Here is a 22,823-nt window from a genome sequence, read left to right on the forward strand (position 1 = left end):
CAGAGCTAGTAAGTGGTAAAGCAGGAAACTGCCTCAAGATTCAAGCCTACGTCTAAACTGGAGTCTACAGTTGTGCATGGCGATGAGGTCACATCAGTTTATCTTGGTCTGGTCTACTAAACGTTCAAGTCACACAACCAACTAACTCCCGTTGCTCCCAACCTCTGTTCATTAAGCAACTTCTGATTCTAATCTGGCTTCTCAGGGAAAAAAAAAATACACTGACTGGCCATCATACATGTCTGTTCTGCTTGGAAATTATAATTTATCTGGCTAAATCAAGGATAGGCAATCAATGCATAAGTGTTCTGACACATCCACATCTCTGCCTTTTGACTTTCATTCATTGGTGTAGCAATAAGTACTCTGGTGGCATCTAGGATCTATCTGGGCCTGCAAAAGTCAGATATGAACTTCTTTCACCTAAAAGGCGGTCTGTAATGAAGTGCTGCACCAGAGAGACCATCTGGTCACCTGCATGTCAACCTCCCCAGGTGGCAACCTGATATCACTGCATTCTATTTTTAGCAAGGCAGAATTCTGACTATAGTTTGATATAATTTGGGAATGACAATGATGAACATGAATTGCGAAAGGAAGTTCATTGGTATCATACTGACTTTGCTACCATTTTATTTCAGGGTTTACTAGCAAGGTTAAACTAGTTTCTCTAAGCAAGTCTAACCATTCTCATGCCTCCACATGGAGGGGTAAAGGAAGGAAAAATGTACAATGTCACTAGAAAGAATGAAAATTTAATTTGAAGCTTAGTAATTCCTGAAGCCTGAGAACCTACAACGATCCACTATAATGTAATATTAGAGTAACAATATAATATTATCCATTTTAATATAAGAAGAGAACATTGTATATCCCCAAACATGCAAGGATTCCAGAAATGGCTCTGGCAACTTTAATTATAGAATCTTTTTTTTTCTGTAATTTTTTTCCCTTGGCATTGTATCCTCAGACTTATGATACAGAAGTTTAGAAGTAGTAGACCAGAATTTTCATTAAGCTCATGTAGTCGCCTAGAAATGTTCAATTGTTCATGCTTGTTTGTCATTATATACGTGAGCTCAGAGTTTTAAATGCTAAAATAAGTTTTCTCATCTGTGCATTAATTCTAGAAGCTAAGAGGTATGAAAAAAAGACATTTCCTATAGGAAATAAACTGTGGATAATATTTACAAACTATTCAAAGGAATAAGTACTTTAATTAAAGGGCAGATTTATCCTTCACAGGGCTTAAATAGAATGCTTGTTAACATTTTACTCATCGAGACAATGTCAAATGATGGGGGCAGCTAAGGTGATCAAGCATAAATGCTAGTGGGCGTGCTGAATAGAACTTCATGCAAACACTGGCCCCACAGCTGGTGCCTGCATAGAAACCATTTTTGATCTGAATATTTTAAAAGTATTGTAGTACTTTTTGCGTATTGTCAGATTCACCATGAAAACTATAAATTATTTTAAATAGGAAATTAAAATAATACATAGGATTTCTTTAAAAAGTCACCAGAAGTGAAACCTATTTTAAAGTAATTACCAGTTAAACATCCTTGTCTGGCTGCTGACAGGTTTTCAGTGATTATGCAACAAATATTCTTATTTTCCTACATCACTTGGCCTCCTCATGAAGCAGTGTAGCCTGCTTCCTCTTGTTCTCTTGGAAAACTTGAAAGACATCGCCTGTATGAGGTAGAAAATGTCGTTTCTGCTAGCTTAATGGCTAATTACAGCAACAGGAGGGAGAAATAAGAAAATACAGCTAAATTGCAATAAGTAATGAAGGGCTTTGTGAGCTTTAACTACAATTTCACACCTTGTGCAACGGCTCTTTAACAAAGCTCTTGTTGCCGATTCCCTTCGTTAATTCCAGTGTGATATTTTGATGCTTACAGTTATCTATTTTACAAAAAGCGGGTTCAGATTATGTTTATCTTTTTCATTAGCAGGGATGTTCCTAATAGAACCACCCACAGTCACTCTTGTTTTTGCTCCATTTTTAAGAGAAGATATATTCTCTGGTTGCTGTTGTTGGAATAATTTGAATATAATCCACTACATTCTTCTTCACTGTTGTTTTATGATTTCTTTTAGGATAGGCAGACTAAAAGGAATACATATTTTTTAGAGAATATTCTTCCCTCTTCCTGCTGTGTAAACCCCTACATATATCCATCACAGGAGGGACAGTGTACTTGGTTTGAATCAATCTCTCTCTCTCTCTCTCTTTCTTTCTTTAAGGTATACATGACAATGGAGTATATTTTGACACATTGTATGCACATGGAGTACAACATCTTCTAATTAGGATCCCATTCTTGTGGTTGTACACTATGTGGAGTTTCACTGGTCATGTATTCATGTGAACAAAGGAAAGTTATGTCCAATTCATTCTACTGTCTTTTCTAATTCCATCCCCTCTCCCTTCCCTTCATTCCCCTTTGTCCAATCCAATGAACTTCTATTCTTCCTCTCACCCTGCCTACCCCCTCAGTGTGTTAGCATCCACATATCAGAGAGAACATTTGGCCTTTGGTTTTTTGGAATTGGCTTATTTCATTTAGCGTGATAGTCTCCATTTCACCCATTTACTGGAAAATGCCATAATTTCACTGAATGTTTCTTTTTGAGAACCAACAACAAAAACAACCTGTTGAGGGTCCATTCTAGAAAGAATGCATTTATTAATAGTTCCAATGGCCACAAGGAAAGAAAGGTCCTCTGGCACTTTCTCCTCATTTTTAAAAAAAAATATTTATTTATTTATTTATTTTTAGTTGTAGTTGGACACAATACCTTTATTTTATTTATTTTTATGTGGTGCTGAGGATTGAACCCAGGGCCTTGCACTTGCTAGGCGTGTGCTCTACTACTGAGCCACAAACCCAGCCCCCCACTTTCTGCTAATTTTGAAGAATAAATATTCTGGGTCTATAAAGCCAGCCTCCAGGATACCTGCACAGTAAACAGAAGCAAACATCCAACGATTCCTCCATCCTGCAGAAAATCACCCAGTCGCCACTTCAACTGGTATTGATTAAAAACTATGACAGTTCACGGTGGCCTCTGAGGATTATGAAAAACCTCAGTTTTTTCAACACCTTGAATCCCGAATTCTCAGCTACAAGGCAATTCTTATCTGCAGAATTCTGTAGGGTGGCTTTACTGGCTTCTGTTATGTAGAAATTGGAGAAGACCAATTGAGAACCTTACGTGTGTGTGTGTGTGTGTGTGTGTATCTCTGAAGGCCCTTAAGGCAATTGCGTAAAATAATGTGTGAAAGATTGTTGCTGGAAATAGTGCAAGATTTCATGATTTAAAAAACACATCAGTGTCATTTAGATAAAATGAAATGGTTCCTTACTTTCTTCGTATACATTTTAACCATCTTCTCGAGGAACTAGTCCAATGAATACTGCACGAAACTGGCATTTTGTGCTTTGTCCCAGGGATGCAATTTGCCAGCCTGACTGGCTTCTTTCTCCACAGCTCACCTGCACTTTCTCCTTTATTAAAGACGATATAATCTCAGTTTCTATCACAGTCACATTCACGAAGCCACTAAGAGCCAGAGAGAGCGGCACAGATGAAGACAGCAAAGGATAGGATTTCATGGAACAGGTTTGTAATCAGTGTAAAAATCTGACACAAACTCATAATGTAGATAGGGGAGAAATGAATGGAACAATGAAGTTATATGAAGAGAAGAAACCTGGTAGTCAAAGGCCAACTGACACACAACCTTGGGGAAAATCAGAATGAGCAGTGAGACAGATTATTTATTCTAGGAAGATTCTCGTGTGCCGGGTGGAGAGGTGGCTTCAACGGTGTCCACCCATGTTTCTGTCACTGTGTCTGGTTCTCCTTAGACAACGCCCCACCCTCTCTGATGATGGAAGCCAATTCCCCCTCCTTCTCATGCAGCACTTTATTAAACAAAGACCAAGAAGAAAGAGCAGGCTGGTGCGGCTACCCTGGGCTCCAGCTTCAATTCCCCTTCTTGGCCTTATCCTGATGGAGCCCAGGGAGGCCACCCAATCACAACCTAACTGGTCATGTCCTGTAAAGTAAGTTTAGTGGACACTGCAGGACTGCTTGGTGACCTTATAATAAGGAAGAGAGCCCTGATGCTTTTCTTAAAGATTAGTATGATTCTCTTATCCACCTCTGGCTTCCAAGTTGGCCAGACTTGTAGTTTTGATTATAAAAACCACAGAATATCAGAGTTCAAAGGGTATTTTTATGAATTTAATTCAACGCCTTGAAGTTCATAAAAGGAAGCTAAAGGAGATTGCCTAAGGTCTATGTCTCTTAATTCCTAATCTAGTCTTATATGTCCAGGTCAATCTGGAATACTTTGGATCTGCTCAGAGGCTCCAGTTGAATATGTGTAGGCTACCAAGAATACAGGTATTAGAGAAAATTCCTCATTAGCAGGGATTTTTAAACACAGTTTTAAGTGTCACGGTAGGTAGTATCATTTTTCCCCCCAATTTTAACAGACAAGAACAATGAAGCACAGAGTAGGTATGCAAATTCCCCAGGGTTACACAGCCAGATAGGCAAGTTGCCATATAAACTCAATCTTAACACCTGTGCTTTGGACTACTGCATAATTTTGCTCCATCATCTGCATTATTAGGAAGTTGAGTCACTAAAGGTATTTCATTACATATTTCTTGCTCATTCATTTGTTCATTTATCACTTCAGCAACTATTTACTAAGCACTTATTATGTGCCAGCAACTGCTCTAATTCCTGGTAATGTAAAAATGAGCAAAGCAAAGTTGTTGTCCTCATTTAAATTACATTTAAACATAGGAGACATAATATCAAAAATAAAGACAGCTGGGCACAGTGGTGCATGCCTGTAATCCCAGCAGCTCAGAAGGCTGAGGCAGGAGGATCACAAGTTCGAAGCCAGCCTCGGCAACTTAGTGAGGCTCTAAGCAACTTAGTGAGAACCTATCTCAAAAAAATAATAATAATAATAATAAAGGGCTGAGAATGTAGCTCAGGGGTCAAGTGCCCTGGAGTTCAATCCCCCATAACAAAAATAAGTAAATAATTAAATAAAGACAATATAATGTCAGATTGTCACAGTGTTTTGGAAGGTAAAAACCCAGGGTAAGAGGATAAAGAATGATAGAGAGGAAGGAGGGATATCTGGAGGGACGTCTTTTGAAATACTAATGGGGAAAGCCTTTCTGAGCTGGTGACACTTAGGCGGAGCCGTACAGGATGTGAGAGGACAATCTGGATGCTGTGCACTGTGAGAAGAGCAGATGCCTCAGGTGGAGGAGAGCTTGGTGCCGTGCGGGGACAGCACGTTCAGCAGGCTGGCTGCAGCCTCCGAGTGGGGAGAGGGGCAGGACAGCAGGTGGCAGAGCCTGGAGGCCTGGACAAGAAGCCTGGATTTTGTTCAATGTACAGTAGGAAGCCAGCAGAGGGTTTGGAGCCAAAGAGTGAGCATTTTAATTTATGTGTTAAAAAACAGCACTTTTCTCTCTGAGGAGTGACCAGTGGAGGGGCAAGCCCGGGAGCTCAGGGGCCAGCATGGTGGCCAGCAGAAGTCTAGGTGAGAGGTGACAGTTATGGGGACTAGAGGGGTAGAAGTTTTAGAACAGTGGATTGGCATCTATTTTTTAGGTGGGCACTGGGTATTGAACTCAGGGGCACTCAACCACTGAGCCACATCCTCAGCCCTATTTTGTATTTGATTGAGAGACAGGGTCTCACTGAGTTGCTTAGGGCCTCGCTTTTGCTGAGGCTGGCTTTGAACTGTGGTCCTCCTGTCTCAGCCTCCTGAGCCACTGGGATTATAGATGGGCACCACTGCACATGACTTGGCACGTATTTTATTGAATGGTAAAATGAGATATTTTGATGGAGTATATGTTGTGTTAGAGGAATGAGGAATGTTAATTTTCAATTAAGGTTTAAAACCTCTTTCCAATTAAGTACTTTTTAAAAAAGGCAGTAAGTGCTTGAACAGAAAAAAAAAAGGTGGGGGGGGGCAAAGAATTTGACATAAAGAATCTGGTCTTTGTCCCTGATTCTTAAGAGATTTTTATTTATTTTTCTTGGTATAGGCAATAGAACCTAGGGCCTCACACATGCTAGGCAAGTGATCTACTGCTGAGCTATATCCCCAGCTCCTGTCCCTGATTCTTGAAGATTCTAAAACCCTTGGAATTTCCCAGTGATTGGAGTGTCCTTATTGGTCATGGGCCATTGGGATCATCTCTGTGTCTAGGCTAAGAGATAGCATGACTCAGGGTGAGGCTGAGCACCAGGAAGACCTCGATGCATGATCAGAGGGTGTGCGCAGGCGTCAGCTGAGCTCTGGGGAGGGCGGGGGCTGGCGATGGAGGTCAATTATGTGGCAAATGATTAGGTCAACCATGCTTTGTAATGAAACCCCAATAAAAACTCCAGGCATTCAAGCTCACTGGAGCTTCCTGATTGGCAAACACTGGTGACCCAGGAAGGTGATGTGCCTGATTCCCCAGGAGACGACACAGAGGCCCCAGGTTCAGATCCTACCAGGCCCTGTCCACACATCTCTTGGTGTGGCTGTTCCCGATCTTTACCCTATAAAATAAAGCTGCAACTGTGAGCACAGTGATTCTTAGGGTTTCTATGTCACCCTGGTGGGTCATCAAACCTGAAGGGATCATGGGAACCACTGAACTTGCAGCCAGTTGGTCTGAACTATGAGTGACCTGGGGATACCTCAAGAACCGCTGGCATAAGAATTGTAATGCTTCTCACTGGGGACTGTGGGCGCTGACTCTGGGCAGTTAGTATCGAAGTTGTATTGTGGTGTGCCAGCTGATGTCAGTACACATCCCAGGTCACTGTCACTGCCCCCAACAGAAGGGACCTGGAGAGAAATCTGTCCACAGCCAGGATCTAATGGCTGAAGATCTAAATCTTCAGAAGATCTAATCTTCCCATTAGGATGGGAAGGGTGCGTTTGGTCCCATCACCACTCTGTTCTAACAGGAAGCCAAGGACTGTAAATAGCACATGTTCCAATGGGGATTCAACATGCTAAGATCTCTTGGCACTTTCTTAATCTCCCCACCTGTGGAATTTCTATTCAAATACAAATCACTCCACCAACAGTTTAAAATAAATCAATATTTGTCATTATCAACTACAAACATGAGCTTTGGGCATGTTCCCCTCACGCCCATCTTCAACATCCTTCAGTCTTCTCTCCTGACCCTGGTTTTGTGCTCTGCAGAGCCCTGGTATCATCAGCCTGTGGAGGTCCATTCTCACCCCATGTAGGATGAGCTGGTGACAAAAACCACTGTTTTCCCAGTTTCTTCCTTCGATGTGCTGGCCGGGGAGGAGGGGAGGAGGACTCTAATTTCTGAAGACCTGTGCTCCAGGTGGTCATAGTTTGCACCTGGAGTATCCCCCGAAAGGCTTGTGTATAGAGGCCTGGTCACCAGCGGATGGCACTGTTGGAGGATGATAGAAGCACTGTGGGTGTGTCCTTTAAGGGCACATTGGGACCCTACCCCTTCTCTCTCTCTTCACTTCCTGGCTCCCGTGAGATGGGAAGTCTCCCTCCATCACACATTCCTTGTCATGGTGCGCCGCTTCTCCACAGGCTCAAAAGCCAGAGAGTCAACAGACCATAGACTGAAGCCTCTGGAACTCTGAACCTAAATAGACCTTTCTTCCTTCAAGTTGTTTTCCTCACGTAGTTTGTCACAGTGATGGAAAACTAAGTGATACACAGGTGGAGGGAACAGAAGGAGCCAAAATTGGCTGAACTGAAACTCACAATAAGAAGAATGCCAGGAACAAAATAGACATTATTATTGCTGTGTGTATATAGATGACTGTATGACCAATGTGATTCTGCAACCTGTACACTTAGAAAAATGAGAAATTATATCCCATCTGATTCAAATGTATGATATGTCAAGGTCATTGTACTGTCATGTGTAACTAATTAAAACAAATTTTAAAAAAAGGAAAAAGAAGAATGCCAGGCATAGAATAACAGAAGGATGGGATGGAGGTGGAGAACCAAGCCCTCTTGGTTTATGGGTGGAGGCATTAGGAGGACAGCTCACGCCGATTCTGGGTCAAATTTTCATTTTCCTTCCATCATACCATCCCTAACCTATTTTTTTCCCTGGTTCCTCCCATCATATTTTCTATCGGTACAATGGTTGCTGGTTTTCCATCCTCCCCATTTCTTACCCCTTTATAAACTACTTCCTGCTTTCACTTTTATGACACTTCCTAAAAGATCCCATTTAAAAAAATCATATAATTGCTCTATTTAAAAATCATAGATGTAAAGTAAACAAGGAACCCAACACCTATAATTGCAGATACTTGGGATAGGGAGCAGGAGTACAGTAAGTTCGAGGATAGCCTGAGCAAATTAACAAGACCCTGTCTCAAAATAAAAAAGGCTGGGCTGGGGATGGGGCTCAAGCAGTAGCGCACTCGCCTGACATGTGCAGGGCACTGGGTTCCATCCTCAGCACTACATACAAATAAAAATAAAGATGTTGGGTCCACTGAAAACTAAAAAATAAATATTAAAAAATTCTCTCTCTCTCTCTCTCTTTTCTAAAAATAAATAAATAAATAAATAGGGCTGGGGATGGAGCTCAGAGGTACAGTGCTTGCCTAAAAAGCATGAAGCCCTGGGTTCAATCCCCAGGAAAAAAAAAGAACAAAAGAAAGGAAAAGAAAAGAAGAGAAAGAGAGAAACAAGGAAGGAAGAAAGAAAGTCTCACTTTTATTTGTAGGATTAGGCAAAAATTCCTTATGATCAATTCCTGCTACCATTTAGCCCCAACCTAATCCAGGTGGATTATGCCCTTTCTGAGTATTAATCATAGTTGGTCCTCTGTATCTCCAGGTTTAGCATCCAGTCTTCACAGAATGAAAATATTTGGAAAAATAATTGCTGTCATGAACATATGTAACCTTTCTTTGCTGGTCATTATTCCCTTAATACAGTATAATAACTAATTCAACAGCATTTATATTGTATTAAGTATTATAAGTAATCTAAGATGTTGGAGAGCACACAGGAAGATGTGTCTAGGTTACACATGAACACAACACCATTTAAATAAGGCACTTGAGCATCTGCGGATCTTGGTACCCAAGGGGAGGTTCTGGAAGCAATCCCTCAAGGACACCAAGGGATATCTGTATTCAAATCTTCTCATTTCCTTTATATACGATGTCCTCTTCCCAATCTGGAGGACAGAGCCTTCTCTGTAGCTTATCACACATTGTTGATATGCAGTCATGAAGACTGAGTAATAACCTTTTGATACATTATTCTTTCCCATGAGGCTCAAGGCTCCTGAAGGTGGAGAATTTATTCATCAACTTTTTGTGTGTGCTTCTCTACAATATCTAACCATTAATATAGACATGGTAGCCACTAAATAAAAATTGTTGAATAATCATTTCTTGATCCCAGACATGCTATTTCAGTAGTCAAATGCCCACATACATTTTAAAATTGAATGTAACATTTATTAGGTGTCAGAAAATGCAAAAATAGTGAATTGCTTAATGCTCATAAAGCCCCACAGGTGGGAATGTTTTTAACCCATTTTACAAGTGCAGAAGCTAAGGTACAGGAGGGTTAGATAACCTGCCCAATGCTTCCAAGTCCCTCAGGTTGTATCTAAACCACACCACCACGCCACACCACGTCCCGCCCTCACACCCAGCACCCCTTCAAGGACTCGTTTCATTCTCGATTCCTGTGTACGAGTGAGTTCCATGTTAGAAAATAAAGTGAAGTGATCATGATATGCCCAAGTTAGAATAAATGCCATCACCCTCCAATACGATGAGTTCTTCTATAGCTGTTGGTACTGTGTCATTATATTCTAAAATGACACTTTTCAAGCTGGACTCAGTGCTTCCAAATGTGCACCCCAGCACAGGTGCAGCTGGAGACAGGTGAAATCTCCCATCCCTCCCACAGCCAACAGAATCACTGTGGAAGTTTCTCAAGGAGGTTTTGGCTCCAGGTCTTAGAGGAAAATTCCTGCTCTGTCCCTAGTCAGTGTGGCCCTAGTGAGAAGGTCAGAGCATACAGGCCCAATCACCGGGACCACAGACCAGCAGGATTCAAGAGCCAGACTACAGCTGGGGGGAAGCCAACCCTCACCTGACCTCCCAGGGAACAAACAGGAACAAACTCTGACCACTCCCAAATCCCTGCCACGACTACTTCCGGTTCATCATATAAAAAAAACATCAACACCCCAGAAATGAGACAGAAAAAAAATATTTTAAACACTAGAGTTACCCGAATTTTAGAAGCAGGACAGAAGAGACTCTGGAAATTACCTAGATTTTCGTTATGAACAGGAATCTATAGTCCTGAAGTTCATCTCTTCTCACAGTCATAGCTCTGCTTAGTAGAAGCAGGACCAAGGACCTTGATTGCACAATGTGGCACATCCAAGGTAGTTATCTCTTTGAAAAGTTACGGATACCTTTTCAATTAGACTACCTCTAAATTTGGTTATGTTTGAGCTTCAGATTCTGGCGAACCAGGTTTTTGGATGTCAGGTGTGTTAGAAATGCTCATCAGGTATCCCACAGAACAGCATAAATACCCTGAACACTTTCTTCAGAGTTCACCACGGTAGAGGGAACAGTGCAGAAAACTCAGAGCCAGAATAAGATTCCTACACAAACTGTGCGCTTCACACCAGAACTTTTTCAAATGTTGGAAAAAATGAAAAAGGTGATTACGTGATGGAAAAATGTGGCTAATTCTTCCTATGAAGGAGCCCAAATCGTGCATTCTTTGGAAAATGAACTAAATATTCTTTGATGATCCCATGTGGAGCCTAGAAGAAGGCAGTGCCTACTCTCTTGCCCCAAGATGGTGAGGGAAGCTATACGGAACATGCATGCAGGTCATCTGGGTTCTGACGCAGCATTACTGCCTACCACTGCTGGGGACGCTCTAGAAAACAGGCCCCCACACCTCTTATCACTTGTAAAACTCAGATTCAATGGTCTTAGCAATTCAAATATTTAAACGAGCTCTCAACTTCTGGTTTAACAAGGGAAGAAATGATAAAGGCATTTGAGTTTGGGTCTGACAACATACTTGAGGACTCCTTTGGCCCAACATTTTTCCTGGTGGTCATGCACACTGTTTAATTACCAAAAAACCTGGGCGACTTATTGAGAATCATCCTTCTGTTCTCAGAAAATTCTGTGAGGGGGCCTTCCCTTTCCTGATTTTCTTTGCCCCCTGTCCAGGGGCTAGCACAGTGCCGGACACAGGAGAGAGTGTTTACTGAAAAATGAAAACTGACCATCTAACCTCCAAAAGGTGCATTGCAGAAATCAGTAGAGCACTTGAACATGAAAGAGCTTAAGAATGTTTTGCGTCTGCAAAGTAGTATTTAAATTTCGCCCTGTTATTTAGTTGGCCAAGTAGTCTTAGTAGAAAGGAAATCAACATTTGTTGGGCAATAACCGTGAGCCAGACACCATGGAAGGCACTGATAAATGTGATTCTGTTGAACTCACACAGGAATCCTAGTAAAAAAAGGATGAGAAAACAGAAAGCTGAGGTAATGTACCTCAGATGCTGTTATTTTGAAACACCTTGATCTCTAAATCCTACAAAAGTAGCAGACTCCACTAACATGATATTAAATGACTGATCTCTGAAATACAAATGCTGAATCACTTTGGTAAAAATTCAGCAATTATTTTTCAGGAATTTTAGATAAAAATTGGTCTGAAGTCTGATGGAAATTAGCTTGCATGATAACCTTACTTAACACAAGAGCAATATTTCAGCTTAATTGGTATCTTAACTAATTACTCATAATATGACCCAGGTTATGCCGTTCTATTAAAAACCATTAGACAGGAGTCCTGTGGCTTTACCGTATATAGTCCTCATTCCCACAACTTACATTTTGATGGCATCTGTTACTCTCTGGAAGAAAGCCAGAGTTTCTGAGTAAAATGTATCAGTCCTAACAATGTGGACATTATTATTCCAGAAAGCCAACTGAGAATTCAACAAGATCTTACAGTAATGACTAGAACTGGGAAACAAGAATTTTCTTCGGCACAGCAGGGAGAAATCTTTTTATTAAAGTTATGAGAATCAGAGATGTGAACATCCCTTTACAAGTTTCAAATAAATGACTTAGGATGGGTCACCCTTTCAGTATGGCTTCCACATACTGAACAAATCCAGGTCACTTTGCTCTAAACATTTGGGGTTGCAGCATAATTCCATATGAAAACTCATTAATCAATATTGGGTCACAGGATATCCACACACTGAACAAAGTACTCTTAGGTTCACTGACTAACGAAAAGCTGGAATCCTCTTTCAGTTTTCCTATGAACACTGTTTTTCTCCTCTCTGGTTCTACTTTTTGATGAGTAAAATCTGGGTGGTAGACGACATTATTATCATCATTGTTAAAGAGTTTCCTCTGTGCCCAAGTCCAATGCAAAGCTTCCTCTGATTCTCTGGCTCCACATAATCCCTTTTGGGACACCCTTTCCAAATCTGTGACTTCAACTATTAATTATACTCCATCAACTTATGAATCTTCATGATCAGCTAACAGATATTTATTGAGCATCTACTACTTGCCAGGCACTGTTCTATGCTCCTCAGATACCCTAGCAAATTAAGAGATTAAAAATTTATCTTTGTGGTGTTTAACTTTTCTAGTAGATTATCCACTTCAGACTTCTCATCTGAATTCCAGACTCACATATCCAGTTTTTTATGGAACCTATGTGCTTGAATATTATAAACCAAACTAAGCTGATCACATCTCCTCAATTTACACCTATGGCATGCTTACTCCTCCCACAGCCTCCCCCAAACTATCCAAGGCCTGGGGATGTAATGGCCTTCCCTTTACCTTCATTAAAGCCTCTGCCTTCATTTTTCCATGGCCATCATTTCTACTGGCATTTCCTTTGTCTGAGTTCTTATTCTTGTTTCTGGGCAATGAAATTTTTCTACTAGTTTCCCCCCCCCCCCCCCCGCCCCAGGATGACCCCTTGAATCTGTTTCTTACGTTGCCATGCAACATGCTTTCTAAAATCTAAATCTGCCCTGTCTCTTTGGTTTACTCTCTGGGTGGCTTCCCTAAGCTTTCAGGCAAAAGTAAAAACTTCTAAGTAAGTACACAGGCCCTTTGTGCTCTGGCTCCTGGTTACCACTGGAGTCTCCTGGTCTCCCCACCCTCACTCTTTCTCCAGACATACCCATCTGCTCCGTCTGCCATCTCAGTCCTCATTCCCTGGCTCCCCTGGAGCTCCCAGGTGTGGCCTCCAGGAAGCCTGCCTTCCCAGGCCCTCTGCTCTGCTGCACCACTGTGTGTGTGGTCGCTCCTGAACCTGGGCTCCTGCTTCCTTGGGTTAGCTCTGCCTCTTTTTTGAATCCCAAGGCCTAGCTCAGGGCCTGGAATGCAGTAGGCACTCAACATGTGTTTGCTGAATGAGCATATCTTTTGACAAAAGTGGAAAACGACACATAGCCTGCATTTTCAAGGTACTTGAGATCACAGCTCCAAGAATGCAGCTTCAACACTAAGAATTTTAATTCATAAAACTACTAGAGAAGCAGAATGAGCTTTCCTCTTTCTAAAAGATGTCTTTTGGCTTTTGAGTTTTTTCCCCTACCTTTTCTCCAATACTTGATTTACACATATTTGACCTTAGTTAAGTTTTACCTGATTTCTCACTAGATGAGGGATTGGCTAAAGGTAAGATCTGTGTTTGGACTTCTTTACTGAGCACCTTGGATGAACAGCACTTCTGAACCTCGAATGAAAAAATTGGGTATAGTGAAGTAAGATGACCTGCAAAGCTGCTAGTACATATCATGTATTTAACTAATTTCCCTTCTTTATCTTACACTTTCACTTTAAAATGCACTTTCTGCCTGGACCACTTTCCTTCCATCCCTTCTGTCAAAGTACTCCTCATTTCTAAGCCCAACTCTCCTCACAGTCTTCTCTGTGAAACAGCACCCAGCACCTCAGCCACAAATAACTGTCTGTCCTCTGTGCTCCAGTGACGGTTATTTTGCTCAATAAATCCATGCTGAGTGCCTACTATGTGCTAGGCATTGATGTAGTTGCTGGAAATATAGCAGAGAACAAAACAGCACGCAAATACCCTTCAGGAGTGTGTATTGTGAGGTGAGCACTAAAAATATTAATAAATATGGAACAGTCTGATGTTGGAGATAAATGCTGAAAGAAATAAAGGGTGATAAGACAAAGTAACAAGAATGAGGGAGTCAGGGAGGGTCTGCATGCAAAGAGCCGGGGGACAACCAGGACAAGCAGAAAGCACACATACACAAAGGCACTGACCAGCAAGAAGGCCAATGTGGCTGCAGTGCAATTGGTGTGAAGAAGGAAGGTGTGAATCAAAGAGGCTGGTGAAGTTGGCCAGAGTCACCCTGAGGAAAGGTCCATGAAAGAGTTGGGATTTAATCCTCAGTATCATGCAAGGGTCTTTTTGCAGGGGAGCAATGGTGTAATTTATTTTCACTGTCTACTTTGTCCCTTACCAGAGTCGTGATAGACACTGTATTTTCTGGTGAATGTAGCTGTCCTTCCCATTAAGTTGTGGTTTTGTGAGGGTGGTGAAGATGTTTTATTCTTGTTTTTATCAGTGCCTTGTGTAGACTGCTCCCCAGTAAGTACTTGTCAAATTAAACACAGAATATTCGGCAGCCTCTTTCTTTCTTGCCTGCATTTGGAATCATTATAATTGCAATATTCCTATCTTTGTAAGAGGCATGCAATTGCCAACCAGTTCTGAACAGGTTCTCATTTTCCTATCTGAACCCCTCTCAGGCCTTCCTGCTATTGTAGGGCTGTCATCTGACCTCCTGGCCAGGTCCATTCCCTGCCCTGTGGCCGGGATTTTTATAGCCCCTCTTCTTTAAAGCACCAAGTGTGCAGCTGAGAGCGTTGGGTACAGCTGGCCTTGCCTGCCCTCAGAGGAACCGTGGCTTCTTGCTTTACGTGTTGTATAGGACCCAGTACTAGGAGACTCTGATTGACCACTTACAGGTTATGGACACAGCATCCCTTTGCTTGAGCTATGCCACTAGGAGCAAGTTATAATCCTCTTTAAGCCTCTGTTTCTTCATGTGTGAAATGGGGATAATAATAATAGGATCCTCCCAGTTTTTCCCCAGGATTTTTGCCTTGACCCTTCTCCAAGACTTGCAATGGGAAGGTTAATGCCTGGCACAGGAGGAGGCCTCCACAGCCTATCAAAGTTCAGCAGGCTTCCATTCTGAGTTCTGACTCATTACACATACATTATCAATGGGCAATTTGAGAAGCAAAGTCAAGTCATCAATCTTGTAAATAGAAATCCTAAAAAATAAAACTCCATCTTCTAGAGCCCAGTTGATTCTTTGGCACCCAGTTTCTTCTAGAACAACCAACAAAAGCCACTTCCGGCTTCTCAAACTCTACGGACAATCACCCAGACACCAGCAGATCCAGTTTGGGATTAATTCAGGAAGGAAGTAACCTAGGACAGCTCAGAGTTAGGGCCTTTCTGCCTGCCTTTGTCTTTAATCCCCAGCCCACTTCCATCCATGAAAATCATTCCAAAATTATTTGGCCCAAATCCCTTTCCCCTCATTTCTAGCACTGAGGTCTCACAAGCTGAGCACTGCAATACAGTCTCCTAGATTCAGGCTCCATGTGCAGCCACTGTTAAACACTTCCAAATCTGTCTGTTTTACAAACAAACAAACAACAAAAAAGAGGATTAGAAAGGTGTAAACATGAGTGTAAAAAGGTGGTTAATTCATGAATCTTGCACATGCATACCAAATAGAAAATGTGAATAATATGGAGGGGGTCTCCGGCCATGACAATGAAATCTGGAGTTGGGAATTGAGACAGATCCCTTTTAAATTAAAGACACATGTCTGCACTTAAAATGTGGGGAGAAGGTGGTGGCTCTGTGAATGTATACACTGGCCTCTTAATTGTGCATTTTGAGCTGTGGAGACCCCCTTGGCTTGCCGTGACATGTAAACATTTTTTAAAACGTTGTCTTAATAAGTTCTGAAATCTTTAAAATAGGTTTTAGTTAAAAATTAAGATGTTACATAATTGGCTTCATTAGATCCAATTACACAATTAGTGTAAATTAGAAATAATGGAATCAGAACATATAATTTCAGAATTATGACACATAACAATAATGTGGAAATTAAGTTGGCAAATGTGCTGAGGCAGGCAGGGTGCATATAAATTGTAGACAATTTGATGTCTTCCATGAGCACAAACATCTCCCCGCTCCAGTAGTTACTGCTCAAAAATATGGTTTAACTAAACAAGACTGATTTTGAGTTCCAGACTCAGAAACCAACATCTGGAAAATCATAAGTTCTTTTCCCCTCCCTAGGTGGCTGAAGGAATGACTGAATAGATTTCTAATTCATGAAGAGGATGATCCCACTCTTCCTAAGATCTAAACAGATCACTACAAGGAAGGATTCATTCTTAAGGGTGAAGGATGCCAAACAACAACAACAACAACAACAACAAAAAGCCCCACATCCATGTAGATAGCTGCCCCTCTGCTCTGGAAGCAGCCTCAGGCACTCTCCCAAGCATCTGTGTGTGGGAGGGAAGGGGCTGGGCTTCGGACACTTTAGGAGAGAGACCAGGGAGGCATGCAAGTACCTCAGCCCTCAAATCAGTCATCTGATTTTTAATGTTGAATTCTCTACACTTGGTTCAAGTGATATAACCCCTTCCTGCCACACCTTTATCTTCTGATTTTAAAGAAGGGAATGAGCATTTGACTAATGAGAAATTCATGTACCTCTCTCTCCCATCTATTTTTGCTGTATCTTTCTATAAATTGTGTTCAAGTGCCAGAAGACTAAAAAGAAACCATTTATTTATTAATTTCCTTACTTTTTTTGATTTACTCAATAAATGTTTTAAGTTTCATGGGGGAAGAGATGATTTCTTCTTCATCCTTATACATCAAACTTTTAGCATAGCCACTAGCAATGGATGTTGTATTGCTTTTAATACACATTACAGACATTATTTGCCCTGGTATTGTGTAGAACAAACCGCTACTATCTACCTGGATATGGCCTTCAAGAAACTAACAATTATTTTCTGTGTGAAGACAGATGATTATGTTCAGAAAAATATGAATTAAATTGTCTTGGTTTATATTGTCATAATGTCAAGAAGCACTAACGGGAGGAAATGATCCCGCAAACCATGGTCATGATGGGTGGGGAGCAGCCAGGGTCTCAGTCACAGCCCCGTGCCATCCATCAGGATGCTTGGGGAGGCAGCAGTTCTCTGCACACACACAGCTCTTATATGCAACTCTGGTTTTGGTCTTGCTGTTTGTTGCATTAAGTAATAAACATCTCCAAAGATCCCTAACATATCTCGGCAAACAACACTGAAAACCTGAAAATATCCTCCAAATTTAGAGAAACAGCTAAAAAGCCTGAGGCATTTTTTTTTCTAATGGTTGCTATTTTGTCTGTTCCTCCTCAGTCATCATCTTTTGGATAGAAGAAGCAAAGGGGCTCTGTGATGCTCAAAGGCCATTACTCTCGGAAGGCCTGGGGATTTATTTCTTTATATTTACCTCTTGTTTACTGGATTTCCTTTCATTACTTCTATTTTCCCGTGTGGGCCCTCTTTTCCCTTATTTTCTCTTCCCAATAAATACCAACTCAAAATATCAATTATTTTATCAAAAATGAGGGTTTGCTTGCCAGAGGAAAATACATTCCCCAATACCTTGATCTACCTGCATATTCCCTAACAAGATCCCAGCAGATGCTTTGTGTTAATTTGAATATTCATACACGGGCTTCTAAACATCTTGGCTGAGAGTATGAATGAAAGGGTACAGCAGTTTTAAGTTCTAATTAATATTTCAGACTCCTGATTGTTATCATTGGATTAATACAGATGTACAAACATGTTTCCCAAAATTCTAATCCACAGAATAGAAGTAGCATATTAATTTATTTTAAATGTATGTTTTAATGAATATTTGGTATACATATACATGTTGACATGGTAATAAAGTATAAGGGTGAAGCACTGAAGGTGAAATCATCCAGATGGAGAAACATTCCCCACACTTGTTATATTATATTCTTGTTTTTCCCATTTCACCAAAAGGTAGGAGGCATTTTCTAAAAGTCCCAAGGCACAAATCAGATTTCCTTAGTGTAACAAAATTCAGATGAATTCATTTTCTTTTGCATAAACCCTTATGGGTAAAAGCTGTATTGATTATGAAGCACCTTGCAAAGCCTATTGATAAACAAGCACTTACATCAACTTGGTAAAAAAACATGTTTTAAGGAACAAAAATAAGAGCAGCAGGAAGACACCTGGAAGGTTTCCTACCAAACTGTTAAGAGGAGCTATCTCTGGAGGGAGGGGAAAAAAACTCCCAGTCTTCAAACTCAACTGTAAACGTGCTTCGACTTATACATGTTCTAAAATCTTGTCTCTCTATGAGGCTCGGGATTATGAGACCAAAGTCTCCATGGAGCTTGGTGTAACAGATTTTCTGAACTGAGTTTGTCAGCTACAGATTTTTAGTTTTCCAAAAACACCATTTCAGAAAATGAGCAATCTTCCATGTGAACAAATTTTTGTTTCCATTCAGACCTAAGCTAATTCACTCTTCTGTCCTCTGTTCATTAAAATTCAGGAATGGAGCCTGTTCCCTGGGATGTGCATTGCTTGGATGAGAATGAGATGTTTCAGGCTGGAATAAGCTTGTGGGCTCTTATCCCTCCTGTCAAGGTTCTGGAAAGAGCTCTGACAGAAGAGGAATGGGTAGAAACATGCATAAGGACTTGGATACTTAAAGATCCAAGCACAAGTGCCTGGTAAAATGCTGCTTTTACTGTGAAGGCTAAAGATGGGTCAACATTTTCACAGCAGTCTTCTCTTGTGGGAAAAGGTCATTGGGTGATTTCTGCATTACAAAATCCAAAGGCTGTGACCTGTCTCTTCTTTATGGCTTCTCTGCAGCAATTGCTGCTGTTGAATTCTGGCCCTGAAACACTCATCTCTGGGCTTTTGACAAGCTCTACTTCCTGATTCTCCTTCTGCCTCTTTACTGTCTTCTTTTCTATCTATTTCACTCATCTTTCTTCTGGGGGACTCCCAGGTTCTGTTCTGGGCTCTCTCCTCACTCTTTACACTCTCCCCCTTCTCCCACCAGTCTGTAGATTGGCGGCTTCAATGGTCCTTCCATGTGGACAGTCAATATTAGAACTTCATTTACCAAGTCTCTTCACTCTACCAGGTCATTTTAACAGCTCACAGCACTCCTATGAGAGATGCCATAGTTTCTTCACTTGAGAAGAGGCTCAGATAGGTTTTAAGATTCATCTATGACATCCAAGACCACCCAGCCAATAAGTAGTAGAGCACAAGTTTGATCTTCTTGGCTCCAAGACTCATACTGTGGCCACCTTGACATTCCTTTGAATCCACAATTCTCGCTCTTCAGTCTCACTTCAAAATCAACAAATCTTTTCCCCTGACCAACTTCTCTTCCTAACAAAGAGACTTTCTGAAGCTGACACACCACCTTTCTCCCAATGACCAGGCTGTCACTGTCAGGTGTCTCAGGTTCATCTTGCTCTCTTCCACCTCCTGCTCCTCCCCCATCCACCACTCAATTTCATCCCTTGCTAAATACCATCTCTGATGTTATATCCCCCTCCCTTCAATGCCATCTTACACACCAATGTGCCACTACTTGATTATTGTCCTGGATCACACTATCCTCTTAGTTATAATATTCAGTGGCTTCACATTGCTGATGAAATAACACCCAAATGCCTGTATTTGTTACTCAAAAGTCCCATCTACTTTTCTTGCCACGTCTCTCAGGGATTCATTCTAATCGGACTGGATGCCAGGGAAAACTGGGCAACTAACGATCCCTCGAGGGTCTGCGTGTCCCACTTTTATGCCTGTGTTCAGACTGCTCCTTCCTACAGGCACTCACTTTTATTTAGCAGATAAACCCTACCTGCACAAATCCTGCCCTGTCTGTTATGCTGGCCCCCTCTTCTCCCCCTACCCCATCTTACACACACAAACACACACACACACACACACACAATTCTCCTTCTCCCCCATCCAGTTAAATGTCACTTCACAGATTTTCATTTGTATAACTCGTGTGGAACTTTTCTACTTTTGGTTTGCTATCCCCCATCTCTCTGACTAAGCTCTAAATAATTCCTTGGCACAGGGGAATATAGCAGACTTTTCACTGTATTCCCTGAAATCTTTTATTCTAAAAGATATCATAGGAACCTAATAAATACTATTGATTAGATTTATTCAAACTTTGATATAGTGCAGCAATGTGAGTTCACATTTAAAATGTAATGCTTGATGTACCATTTTTTCCCAGCAAGCAGAAACGAAATGTTTCTCACATACCAGACCAAGAATGTGCAAATGACCACTGTGAAGGCACAACCTCAAATGGTTAACACCCCCCACCCCGCCACCCCCGCAACTTAAAAAGGGAAGAGGGCAGAAAGGCAAAAGTGGAAAAAGAAAGACCAAATTAGGTTCTGTCTGCTGTCAAATGAATGCAGAGAAAACAACTTACAGTGAGGTGAAAGTCAATAATAAAAAAAATATGAAAAATCTTGAACTATAAAAATTCCATTTACATGTAGCACTCTTGTGACACATTGATATTGACAGGAAGGAACATTATTACTGTATCAATCTGCACTTATCAATATCTTTCTCACTAAAAATGTTCTTTCGTTGCTCCTGATGGGTCCCTGCTTTTCTACATGGATGATAAGTCCCCAGAGGCAAGGACCTAGAGCCACTGTTAACTAAGTTCTCCTGTTCTGACCCCACTGCATTGATGCTAATTATCCTGAGAACCGAGCAGCAAGGAGGACCATGCATTCTCTAAGATCTCTTTCTCAAACAGTGAACACAATTTTGTAGGATGGTCTTTGAGGAAAATAAAAACCCAATGTACAGGCTTGTTTGTTATAAGTATACGAGAATTGATACAGTTGTAATTATGCTTATTAAAAGTGCCACACTAAAGTGACAACTTTAACTTCCTTTTGGGCCAGTTAGTTTTAATTTTCTATGAGACAAAAGAAGCAATTTCAAATTATGGACAACCATATCCTCTGTGCTTATCTTAATGAGGAGCTATAAGTAACGACACGTGGCAGGATCGATAAAAATCCATCACGAACTCTGGCAAATCAATCCAAAGTATATGCTGCCAGGAAACCAGGACTCTCCTGTTAGGACTAAATATCATACTCTTCCTACATGGAATTTAATTTCTTAAACTTTTGATTTTTGAAATTCAAGGAATTTCATAAAGCATGAATCTTTTGTTCACATTTGACAATAGGAATGTTCCAGATTTGGGGAATTAGGAGATCAGCAGTGATAGAAGGCATGAGGTCAGAAGGTGACAGACATCACTAAGAAGATGCTATTCATTGCATAGAATATCCCATAGGAGAATTATGTGCATATTATATGTGCACTTGAGTTTTAGATTTGGGTGAAAAACCAAGAAATCTACTGGGAACCAGCAATTTAGGCCACACAGAGGTTCTTCAGTGGTTATGGGCTTATTAAAAACATTGCTAGAGCCATTCTATTCTGGAAGAAGGGAAAGATAGAAAAGGTGCAAGTGTGCAGAACACAGATGGTCACAGATTCCAATGCTCTGGTCACTCACCACAATCATTTGAGCCACGTAACTTTCAGGTCCAGTGTATTCTGTTGGGTCTTTAACTTTCACCAGGACAATGAAGTACAAATAATGCCACATATTGTGTTCTGATTTAATATGCTCCTCAAATGAAACAGTCTTATTATCAAACTTGTCCCTCTCGAGTCCTGCAAAACACAAGAAATACAATATATGTAATTTGAAATTTAATCAGCACTTAACTTTTTAGCATAAAAACAAAACATAATCATTATTGAGAAAAAATGCCTGCTGAAACAGTGTGCCAATTTAAAATGTTATGATTAAAAACAACATAGTACGCAAGACCTCTAGGAAAAAGACCACAGTTTATAGATTTCTTGCTAACTAATATTTATTTTTCCTCCCATGGATCCTTGGAAATGCACAATCATATTGTAGACTTAAACTTTACAGGTAATTTTAAATATAGCTATAGCAAACCTGTCAAACTGGATCACAAATCTAAGAAAAAGAAGTAAAATAATTGTGCAAGAAAAGGTATACTTGCTCATCAGGGTAGAAAAACATTATTTTATTCAGGACATGGGTTAAAAGAGGAAAGGCATTGAGAGCCCTGTCTTCAGAACCTCTTATAATCAGTGAAGGGCACATGAACAGAGCAAACCAGCCAGACTCTGGGGGCATCAAGGACTCACATGCTACTCTATACCGCTAGACTTCCATGCTCCAGGTACTGGGGGAGGGGAAGAGTCTGTTCAATCTCCTGGGAACATTTTCAGCCTCTGAAAGAACACCGAAGTATGAATTTGGGCAGTAAGATTCTTTTCTCCTGACATTGAGTAGATGAAAGGAAATGAATGAAAATGAAGAAGAACATCTATGGAAAAATGAATTCCATTGCCAGGTAAAATGGGGAGTTGGGATTGAGTCTGGCTTTGAGTTCAGATCCTGGAGAAGAAACCAGGAAACTGAATTCCAGTTTTGGCTACTCTTTCTCTAACCACTTTAAA

General features: G+C 40.9%; 1 protein-coding gene across 4 annotated transcripts in view; it reads right to left on the bottom strand.

The window, feature by feature from the left end:
- Window positions 1-22,823, bottom strand: part of Itpr2 (inositol 1,4,5-trisphosphate receptor type 2) — a 518,501-nt gene that overhangs the window by 31,736 nt on the left and 463,942 nt on the right. For all 4 annotated transcript variants that reach the window (XM_058576367.1, XM_058576366.1, XM_046435433.2 and 1 more), the window contains one exon: window positions 21,838-21,998. In XM_058576367.1, coding sequence (XP_058432350.1) covers window positions 21,838-21,998 — 161 coding nt within the window. The remainder of the gene's footprint in view (window positions 1-21,837; window positions 21,999-22,823) is intronic.

This window comes from Marmota monax, unplaced genomic scaffold, assembly GCF_021218885.2.
Source record: "Marmota monax isolate L192 unplaced genomic scaffold, Marmota_monax_Labrador192_F-V1.1 WCK01_AAM20220418_F8-fsc00012, whole genome shotgun sequence".
NCBI classification, from domain to species: domain Eukaryota; kingdom Metazoa; phylum Chordata; class Mammalia; order Rodentia; family Sciuridae; genus Marmota; species Marmota monax.